This window comes from Lactuca serriola, chromosome 8 (assembly GCF_051521515.1).
Source record: "Lactuca serriola cultivar US96UC23 chromosome 8, Lser_US96UC23_V15, whole genome shotgun sequence".
NCBI lineage: Eukaryota > Viridiplantae > Streptophyta > Magnoliopsida > Asterales > Asteraceae > Lactuca > Lactuca serriola.
The window spans coordinates 171504204-171515850 of NC_136415.1; the positions used below are offsets into that span (position 1 = coordinate 171504204).

The window sequence follows — 11647 nt, forward strand, 5'->3', positions numbered from 1 at the left end:
TATATAACTATACTATTTTTTACCCAATTTAACTTTTTTTAGCCTAAATTGTAGCTAAAATAGGGGCTTAAACCTGGAATAAAATCAGCTTATTATTAGCTCATATCAAAAAGTTTAGTTATTAAAAGCTAGGCAAAAATTATAAACATTGTTGAGATAAAACACACAACCCTAATATCCCTTGTATATAATTGTGTAACTCAACTATTTCTTAACCAAATCAATTATTTTTTGACCCTAAAATGTAGCCAAGGGCTACAACGAAAAAAAATCAGCTGATTATGAGCTTGTATGGAGTCATGGTTTTTCAAAGTTGGGCAAAAATTATAAACAATATTGAGAAAAACAAAAACATACAACCATATTAGCCCATGTTTAGAGTTGTATAAGTCAACTATTTTCTTAACTAAGTTTAATATTTTTAAGCATAAAATATAGCCATAACAGAGGTTTACAATTTAGAGAAAAAACAGCTCATTTTGAGTCCGTACCAACGAGTTATAATTGTTCACAGCTAGACAAAAATAATAAACATTACCGAGAATTAAATCGATATGCCCTTAACGATTCTGTAAAACGAAAATTGGGTTTTTTTGGGCTTCGAATTTCCGAGTAAACCTTTTTTTTTCTAGAAAAATGATAGTTTATAACGGATACCTCACTTTTAGCCGGTTTCTCCATTAAATTTTTGTAAATAAAATGATTAATTACACCAATAGTCCCTTGTGCACATGCCAGAAAGTGTTTTGTTCCTATTTTCAAAAATTAACTCGGATCGTCCCTCGTTTGCTTAAAACTTGCATGTTTCGTCCCTTAAATGCGTTTTTGTTGCAAATGTAGTCCACGTCCCATTTGAAATGACTAAAATGCCCTTGGATATTTATTTTTTAATTAATCTAATACTATTTATTATTATTTATAACTTAAAAATAACAACTCTCTCTAATCTCTATGTCTCCCAGTTACGTTGCAAAATACCACAAGTCTATAACCACCTTCGATCTCTCTCACTTCTCTCTCTCTCTCTCTCTCTCTCTCTCATTCTTCTTCAACACATACTCTTATTTCGCCCAGCCCATCTACCTCCTTCACTTCCAAACCCTCACACTATTTGTTACTGATCGGAGATAGCATAGTAACAAAAAACGCACATACACATGTGTCTGATGCGATATCAAGATAGATGGCAAGTGAGATGGAGATGTAACACGATATGGAGAGAGAAATAGGCTGAAGAGACAAACTCGATGAAAATGGTAGTTCCCTCCTTCTTCGTCATTCTCAAATCCAAAAATTGAAAGTGATGAAGGTTTCGATTTTGGTTTTGAGTTTCAGGTTCAATTTGATTTTATTTCGATGGATTCATCTTGGACCTGATTTCGATTGCTGTGATATGTTGTGAACTCATGAAAGATTAAAATTGGTAGCTTCGATGGTCATTGGGGAAAGGGAAGGGGAACGTGTTTGTGGTGACAGGTGGTGGTGCCAAATGAGTTGGTGCTCACGCTGATATGTGGTGGTGACAGAGGAGCTACAGGTTTTTGGCAGCTGTGACGACTCCAACGAGGGATTGAGGTGTAGACCGATGGCCTCATCGGTGGCTTCAAGTCTACCATCAATGACAAAACCATGGATTTCCTCAAACCATTCTTCTCCTGTCCTGATCTCCACACCCTCCTCCTCATCTGGTCATTGCATCACAAACAGAGCTCGGTGGGTTGCGATGGTAGCCTAGTTACTTCACCGGAAAATCGAACCTATTGAGTGACTGATTCACCGGATTCTGATGTTATTCTCTGGAACTCGGAAAAGAAAGTAAGAGAAAGAGTAGATGTGGTTGGTCTCGCCAAAAAAAGAAGAGGAGGAATTGCTTAGGTGTTTGTCGAGAGTGAATGAGACAAAGGGAAGGAAACTGGGGAAAGGGAAGGGGAAGGGTGGGTCGGTGCATATATATATATATATATATATATATATATATATATATATATATATATATATATATATATATATATTAATTTAAATATAATAAATAAAAATTAAAAAAGAAATTATTAAAATCGTCTTTTTATGTCTGGAGGGATGAGGTGTGTAACTTTTAACCAAACGAGGGACTGTCCGAGTTAATTTTTAAAAATAGAGACTAAATACGCTGTTCGAGTTTATTTTTAAGAATAGAGACTAAACACGTTTTCTGACATATACATAAGGGACGAGTGGTATAATTTACCCAAAATAAAATGATTATCAAAATTTAATTAGTATTTAACAGCATTTTTCAACGATAAAAAACCAAAAAGTTGATCAACCAAAAAACATAGTGTGTATCGATCCATGTACACAACTAAAACAACAATAATAATAATATAATAATATAATAATAATTAATAAACAATGTTTTCTTCTTCCCACAAGGCCACAACCACCATCGCCGCCGTCACCAACTCGACGAAGAACACCATCGGTGTTAACCTCTTCAAAAGTTAGAGTCTAAATGCATATCTACAATTCCTCAATTCATGCTGTTTGATTCCCTACGAACTTCCTTTTACTGTTTTTTCTCTCTACAACACACCTTCTCCTTCACTCGACCTTTTCACAAGAAGATTTTCAGTCTCTCGGCCTCAATACTTCCTGTATCAGGTATACTAATACTTCCTTCCCCTGCACACGCAATTTATCTGACTTTTACTTTAATCGTGACGTTTTCTTCTAGCAACAATGGAGTCCCAACTATCTTGTGTATTAGTATTAAGCGGAAAATCAGAAACAGAGAAGGAATTAGCAAAGTCTCTGAAGGAAAATTCATCCCTTAAACTTGCAGACGATCTGAAATTACGAACTTTTTTGCAATCTGAGATCGAAATGCAATCGGAAAACAACGAATTTAACATCGACACTTACATGGATTCTCTTACAACTACATCCTTCGGAAGATTTCTTCTTTCGTCCCCTAGATTACCTTCGACTCAAGACGTGGTATCTCTGTAAGTTCAAGGAAAGCTTTTGAAATTCCTATTGTTAGTATTACACTTTATTCATTAATTGAAACTCTTAGGGTTTATGCAGAAACTTCTGTGAGATTCCGATAGGTTCCATGTGCATTGCAGATGTTCAATTCAAAGGAAGAGGTATCAAATCTATGAACTTTCAATTTGATTAGATTGAAACTTATAGAACGATTCAATCTTGATAGGAAGATCACAAAATGTATGGGAATCTCCGAAAGGCAGCCTTCTCTTTTCATTTACAATGCAAATGGAAGATGGACGTGTGGTGCCTCTTGTTCAATATGTTGTATGTCTTGCTATGACTGAAGCAATTAAGGATCTTGCTCTTAAAAATGTAAGTTTTTTGTTTCTCAATGTGATATAACATCTTTTCATGTATGATTTTTTGAATATTAATTTGTGTTTTGTAATATCAATTTCAGGGAATTCCACCTCTTGATGTTAGAATAAAGTGGCCTAATGATCTTTATTTAGATGGAATTAAAGTGGGAGGAATTTTGTGTACATCAAAATATCGATCTAAGAAGTTTCATGTTAGTGCTGGTAAACCTTTCAATTTAATTATCTCTTTAAGTGGATAATCTGTAAATGTAATTACATTATTATGATCTTTTTTTTTTTTTTTTTTTAAATTTCAGGAGTAGGATTAAATGTTAACAATGATAAACCAACAACATCTTTGAATGCTGTATTAAGGAAGTTGAATTCTGGTTATCAACTACAAAGAGAAGAGATTACATCAGCATTTTTTAATAAATTCGAGCATTTCTTTCATATTTTGATAAACCAAGGTGAGTATTAATAGTAATTTCTTTTAAAAAAATTCAAATTTTTTTTTCTAAAATCTATGTGTTTACTTACCCAGCAGATAATAAAAAGTGTAATTCATGGTTTCTTTTATATAATAAAATACAGGCTTCCAACCTCTTGAGGAATTATATTGCAAGACATGGCTTCATAGGTATTGTTTCAAATATATTTCACAATTAGTGTTCATAATTCATCTCATATTTATGTTTTACATAATTTATTGTACAAAAAAGTAAGATTCTATAATAAGATTTACTAATTTTATACAAGAATTATTGATTTATTGAGTGTTCATCATTATTTATTCGTCTTTATATGTCCAGTGGGCAGAGGATTATTGTCCAGGAACAAAATGAAAATCAAGATTTACCGATAGAAAGTGTGGTTACTATTCAGGTGAGCCAAACTTATTTGGGGGTATTTTTGTCAATTTGATAACCAAAAAGTTTTAAACAATTTGACTTGTTAATTTTAGGGTTTAACATCTTCGGGATATTTGATGGCAATTAGCGATAATAGTGAGATATGTGAGCTTCATCCGGATGGCAATAGGTACTATTTTTGTTTCATTTTATTTAACAATTAAAAAAAATGGATAATAACAAGTAAGGGCGTTTACGTCTTTTGCACGGTCAGTCCATGTCCCACATATTTTTTTTTTTTTACCTTTTTGATGAAGACAAACAATGCATTTTTTGTCGTTCACATTAGTCTTAATCAGTCTAATGCATGCCAAATGTGGTACGACCTGTCATGTCATGTCATGTCAGATCAGATCAGATATAATATTTGATTGAATATGTTGCAGTTTTGACTTCTTCAAAGGACTTGTGAGGAGAAAACTTAACTAAGAGGCTTGGATTTCTAAAGTAGGTTACAAAACTTCACAACTTGATGTTTTTAATCATTTAACAATGCAATAATATTTGTTTTTAGTAACTCTATCTATCATTGACTTGTACTATATATGATAATAACCTATTCTTAGTTAACTTGACTCTAAAGATATCTTATTGTTATTTGTTAAAACTTGTTAGAAAACAAACCATGTAACATTTTTTATAATCAGAAATATAAATTGTAATAATACATTTAACAATATTAATGATGATAATAAAAAGATAATACTAATAATAAAAGTGATGATATTGTGCATGAAAGGTGTGTCATGACCATATATGAAATGTAGAAACTTGACAAGGCAAAGAAGGAAAGGAAGCAAAGAATTTGTGATTGAATATTTGTGATTATTACATTGTCAACTACCAACTAGCAAAAGCCACATAAATAAATAACATAAATTGGAAAATTACATAAAGACCCTTTAAGAAACAATCTATTACAATTATATATCCATAGGAAAGCAAAAACTTTTGGGAGTTGACCAAGTTGCAGTCACAAGTGAGGAGTCGTTGACCTTAGTTTGACCATGGAGATGATAATGATCAAGAAAGCATGTAGGAAAACAACTTGTAAACTATGGCAACTATGACTACAAATATGATCTGATCAGTTATGGAGATTGAGTCATGTTTGTCAACCACATCATTTAGGCATGAAGGTGAACACTTGAGTTCAATGGAGAATGCTCCTTTCTCATCTTGAATATCTGGTTCTATGTTTATCTCTCCAAATGCAGATCTGAACTCTCCATAGCTCCATTCCTAAATTTACTCATTAATTCATCATCAAATTCAGACGCTGTTAGCTTCATGCTCATTGATTCTTTTTGACTTAATGGACTTGATAAGGATAATAGCCTAATAAATCTATGGGTTAAGCGTTTAATCTGGATATATGGTTGTTTCTTTTTTACTTAATCTGGACATAATGTCTTTTGCACAAAAATTGAAACTAATTTATTAACATGGTTGTTTCTTTTTTACTTAATCTGGACATAATGTCTTTTGCACAAAAATTGAAACTAATTTATTAACATGGTTGTTTCTTTTTTACTTAATCTGGACATAATGTCTTTTGCACAAAAATTGAAACTAATTTATTAACAGTGTGAAATTTGTTTTTAAAGGCAAAATGGTTATTTTATCTCTAAAAGGAAACATATCTTGTGTGTATAATCATTACCCATTTAGCTATTTTATTCATACACGACTTAATGGGGAAAACAGAAACAACCCCTTATCTAGTAAGTTATATATCAATGTTGTTATTTAATGTAATGTAGAATGGTTTCATGGAAATACGAATTTCCCCACTAAGGGTCCGTTTGATAGTTGTGTTGTCAGGGAAACTGTATAGAAAGGAAACCATGTTGTTTGATTGTATATCTGACTGTGCTGAATGATGAAAAATGATCATACGGCCAGAAATATATAATTTTGAAGCTTTTTAGGAAAGACCTGTCTTACCGGGAAAGACCCATTTTTTGGTGCAAATCAAACAGTCTTTCCGGCTCATTCAGCCAGAAAAATCTGTATGGATTTGGAAAGATGTCTGTCAAACGGAGTCTAAGTCCTTCCTCTTTTTATTTTATTTTTTGTAAATATTTGCTTTATTAATTTTCTTGTTCTCTAAGTATTTCTTAAACATTATTTATCTAGACAAACATTGTATCCAAACTAGTTATAAATATAGAGCCATTGATATTCTCTTCCAAATGTAGAGTCAGATGGACATGTTTAGCTGAGGTGGGACACTGGAAATGACAATCTGACAATGTGCAACATGAAATATTTTGTTTTTATGCATAAAACTTAAAACGAAAAAAATTACCTCCATTTGTTCACCAACGGTGATGACAATGGTGTTAGGGATGGTACGGAATGACACAGGTCCTTCCTCAGATATGAGACGGAATTCGCCTTGCTCAGTTGGGATATGAATGCTCAGAGCAAATGTGGCATTATCCCGTCTATTTCCATCCAATGAGCGTGGAGTTTGAGATGAACGTGGTGTGTGTGGTTGAAGAGACGAGTTATTATGCTTGAATAACACCATTCGAGTTTCATTTTCCTTTATTTTCTTTCGTGGTTGCTTTCCACCATTCGTCCCTATGGCTTGAGCCATATCTTTCGCAATTGCTTCCAGCTTATTCGCAACATTATCCATCTTTGATCTACAAATATATACAACAAGAGTCGCAAATCAACTTATTTACACATTAACCCTAAAGTTATGTTCAATATTGAAGCAATTGATCTTTGCAAGAGTCACAAATTTCAATATCGATTAGACTTCTTGTGGGCATTAGGATCTTATGTGTACCTGATTTACGATGTTAATGATGCAAGAATAACATTTTTGCATAATTAGAAGCTATATGTCGTTAAATACTACATTGTTGATAATCTTTCTAAATGCCCAAGGTCTTTTTATCGCTATAGAATAAATAATGAAGTAAAATACAAAGCCTTATCATTTGTTGATAGATCATAAACATGTATGGATCATCCCCAAATAACCTACATTTGTTTTGAAACATTCTACAGATAAAATGTCAATGTCAATGATCTGTAATTAATCAAATACACAATTCACTTATTAATGGAAATGATCTATGGAAAAATTTTGATTTGTTAATAAAACGAAAAATGAAGAACTGATGATCAGGATACGAAGAACAAACCTGAATTTCAGAAAATTCTCGTCATTCTTAACGTCACGCCGTCGTTCAGCCACCGCCATGGCAGATCGAGACCAAGCAAACTCCTCCCGATCTCCATCACGGCTCCACCTCTCCGCAAGCAATCCAAAGATGAAATCCGCCTCCGTGAACGCCGCATTCAGCTCCTCAGGCGATATCCCATGGCCACTGACACGAAACATCCCAAACTTAGCGGCGGACTCCATCATCTGCTGGATCGAATTCTTATCCTTAGCTTTGATCAGCTTGTATTCAACCTCTGCAATAGGCGGTCGATTGGAGTCATCAGTCGTATCAAATTCGGGAATGTTCTTCAATTTGTCGACGTAATTGTTGAAAGAAGGGTCGTTGCGAGTAGGCCTGGAATTGGGCATCGGAGATGGAGGTTGCGCCGGTCCCCCTGTGGAGAGGCGACTCCTAATCCGGGCGATTGCCATTATTGGGAGATTGTTATGGGAAATTCTGAGATCAAATGGGAGAGAAATGAGAAGAAGATGTGAAATATAGTTATTGCATGGAGCGTTTTGTGCGATGTCGGGGTGGTTGGCACGTCTCCATGCATGGATTACTTGTACCTTCGTATGCATGGCGTACTTGTACTTTATAAACGAACATCTGGACCGGGTTTACCGGATGTTCCTACGTTTTTTTATTTAGAAATATATATATATATATATATATATATATATATATATATATATATATATATATATATATATATATATAGAGTAACTGCTAGATCGCATTAAGAAAAGGTTAATGCCTATTCATTCTCTATACAATAGATATAACGATAAGATAATTTGATTTATAAAAATAATAGTTAACAAAATATTACAGAAAAACCCCTAAAAGTTTGTCAAAAATTTGACGATTTTACTTTAACATCATGCATAGACGCCTTAAACTTGCAATTTCTTTACACATTGAGAAGGTAAAAAGTCTATGCACATTAATCTCACACAGTGGCGGATCCAGAACAAATGGTAACTGGGGTCAATAAAAGATTAAAAAAAAATAGAAAACTTTTATGTATAAAAAATGTTTGTAAAATCAAGAAGAAGCATTTTGAAGCATTTGTTTATTATAATAGCATCATATATGGGTATTTAATTTGGTTTTTCATATATGTAAACCTTGATTTAAGATCATATTAGTGATAACCCTGGATTTTTTTAATGTCATTGCTCCAACGTGGCTTTTTTTTTCACAAAAAATAGATGATAGTAATTTTGATATGTTTTAGGATAGATTAAGAGAAACAAAGTCACAATTTTTGAAAGAGTAAATTACATGAATGGTCCCTATGGTTTAGGGTAATTTGTGTGTTTGGTCCCTAACTTATTTTTTTAACTCGAAAGGTCCCTACTATTTGTTTTTGTTACGTGTTTGGTCCTTATCTTACCTAAAAAATACTATTATGCCCTTGATTTTTTTTTAAATTTATTTAAATAAACACACCCCTAATCCTACCCCCTCACCTTACCTCACCTACCCCATCGTTTTTTCCTCTTTAAATAATAGTCTTTTTAGATAAGACATGGACCAAACACGTAACAAAAATAAACTGCAGGGACCAAACGCGTAACAAAAACAAACCATAGGGACCTTCCGAGTTAAAAAAATAAGTTAGGGACCAAGCATGCAAATTACCCCAAACCATAGGGACCATTTGTGTAATTTACTCTTTTTGAAAATTCTATTTTATCAAATGTATATAAGAAGGAATCTAGAATCAAGTGGGGTCCATGCACCCCACTTCTAACACTCTAAATCCGCCACTGATCTCACGTATTTGGTTGGAGTTGCAAAGCTTGGATGTTTGGAAGTAATGATCACGCAAATTGGGGTTTAAGAATGAGTTTTTTCCCCTTGTTTCAACATATGTATCATTTATTTAGAAATGATATTAGTTGTGTGCTCTCCTAACTGGCATCCAACTAAGCTTAAACAATCTACATCAACAAAGCTTGCAAGTTAAATGAGGTTATGAATAAGGCAATTATAAAGGTTACTACTATCACATGTGATGTGAAACTTATGATAGAGTTATGTAGTCAAGATGACATCTATTCCTCACATTGTTGGAGTAAGTTATTGGTCAGGATCCTTAACAGACTCAAATAGATGTGAGTGTATTGTTGTACAAAAACAATATTGACATGATGGTCAATAAGTATGTTATCTTATTTGAATTTTCAAATTGAGAAATCAATATTGAACTTATATGGAATGATATGATCCATACATCATGTTCAATAATATCAACAAAATGAGATAAGATGATAACATATATAACATTAAATATTTTAATGAATTTTTGTAGAGACAAATATCCATGCATAGTTAAAAGAGATGAGCTTTGCTAGAAGTTTAACATATATTTGATTAATTTTGTTTCTTTTATAAGTGGGAGTCCGTTAGATAAGATATGATGTACAAGATTAATAGAATTTACTACAATAATAATTATATATGATCACATACAAAGAACATGAAAAGATGTGAAATAAGTAATATATTTATAGATGATAAATTTATTATTTACACACCAAAATAGATAAATAAATAATTTGTTATTTATTATTTACTAAATAAAACAAATGAATTAAAGAGTTAATTTATTAGTTAAATAAATGAGTATATTTTATAAATCCAACTTATTAATTAGAAGTAGTTAATTAAGTTTGTTATGTGTGTTAGCTGTTCTAAAAGAATTTAATTAACTAGCAATAGTTTGTATTACAAACATTTGTGTGGATAGGTAGAGAGGTGATCTCCGAATTGAAGAATATGGCTCAAGTAAGCTGCGTTGAAGGCACATTCCCATTTACATATTTGGGGTCCCAGTTGGGGCTAACAAGGGGTTGAAAAAACATTAGCAACCCATTGTTGACAAGTTCAAAACCAAACTCTCGACATGGAAGGCTAAAACACTCTCATTTTGTAGGAGAATCACGCTTATCAAATCTGTTTTGAACAGCCTACCAACGTATTATATGTCCCTATTTAAAGTCCCCTAAGGCATTATCGATTCACTTGAAAAAATCAGGCGTAAATTTCTATGGGGAAGCGGTGAATTGAAAAACAAGATCCACTGGGTCGAATGGTCAAAGATATTGGCTCCGATAGCTGATGGTAGGCTTGGATTAGGCACTTTAAAAGCACAAAATATGGTACTACTAATCAAATGGTGGTGGCGGCTGATGAATGATCGTGACAGTCTTTAAAAAGAAGTCATTATGTGCATACACAACTTGCAAAACAAGCCTACTTCGTATATTGCCAAGAAGTCCATCAATGGTGTGTGGTGCAACATCTCCAAGGCTATTAACTATCTCACATCGTTTAAAATTGATAATCATCAACTATTCTCTCTTACACCAGGATTCGAAGTTAAAATCCTTTTTTGGAAGGATGTTTGGTGTGGGAACACTCCACTTCATCTAAGATTCCCTCACTTATATTAATTAGAAACTGTTAAATGTTGTAATCTTGTTGATCGAATGTCCGACAGTGGCTTCTCTTGGAGATGGAAATAGGAGCCTTCCAAACTAAATGAATTACAGGAGTTACTTCAAATGTATAAAGATATTTGGGAACTAGGCAGTTTGGAGACTTCATCAATTGGATTTCGATTTGAAATGACTGAAAGCGGAGAATACAAAGTTAATCTCATGAGAAAGATGATAGATTCTAAACTGATTTCCTACAAGGGACACAAAATCTGCTGGTCAAAATTGATCCCTTTGAAAGTTAGATGTTTCGTTTGGAGGGCATCAAATGGTAGAATTTCGGTGGCCAAATCATTAGCAATTAGGGGAATACAAAACTCTCATCAGATGTGTTCATTATGCAATAATGATTCAGAATCGGTTAATCATCTTATTGTCAATTGTGAGTTTGCGAAAGTAGTACAAGCCTAGATCTTTAAATAGTGTGGATTGCACAATAGGAGATTCGCAAACGTCTTAGAAGTAGAACTTATTGATTTCGCTACCTCTTGGGGTAATTGTCCTAAAAAGAAATTGATCGGGAGCTCAGTGTTTTTTTTTGCCTTCTATGGAATATCTGGTTGGTCAGAAATGATAAGGTCTTCAAAAATATTATTGCATCTCCAACAAAAGTAGTCGATAATATCATTTCTATGTCATATACATGGTGCAAGCATAGGAGTCCTCATGGTTGTGGTAGTTGGGCTGAATGGAGTTGTTCGTCATTTGCG

At 33.3% G+C, this 11647-nt stretch overlaps 2 protein-coding genes across 2 annotated transcripts; one reads left to right on the forward strand and one right to left on the reverse strand.

Moving 5' to 3' along the window:
- Window positions 1-2357: 2357 nt before the first annotated feature.
- Window positions 2358-4810, forward strand: LOC145070503 (biotin--protein ligase 2-like). The gene is made up of 10 exons (XM_079017442.1): window positions 2358-2640; window positions 2714-2984; window positions 3067-3128; window positions 3194-3342; window positions 3431-3551; window positions 3647-3799; window positions 3924-3969; window positions 4142-4214; window positions 4294-4370; window positions 4627-4810. The coding sequence occupies exons 1-10, from the start codon at window positions 2517-2519 to the stop codon at window positions 4667-4669; spliced, it is 1119 nt and encodes a 372-aa protein (XP_078873568.1). The 5' UTR covers window positions 2358-2516; the 3' UTR covers window positions 4670-4810.
- Window positions 4811-5028: 218 nt separating this feature from the next.
- Window positions 5029-7907, reverse strand: LOC145071411 (gibberellin 2-beta-dioxygenase 8-like). Its single transcript, XM_079018300.1, has 3 exons — window positions 7405-7907; window positions 6552-6894; window positions 5029-5482 (listed from the first exon to the last, which is right to left on the reverse strand). Exons 1-3 carry the CDS (start codon window positions 7857-7859, stop codon window positions 5264-5266), a joined length of 1017 nt encoding a protein of 338 aa, XP_078874426.1. The 5' UTR covers window positions 7860-7907; the 3' UTR covers window positions 5029-5263.
- Between the last annotated feature and the right edge of the window lie 3740 nt (window positions 7908-11647).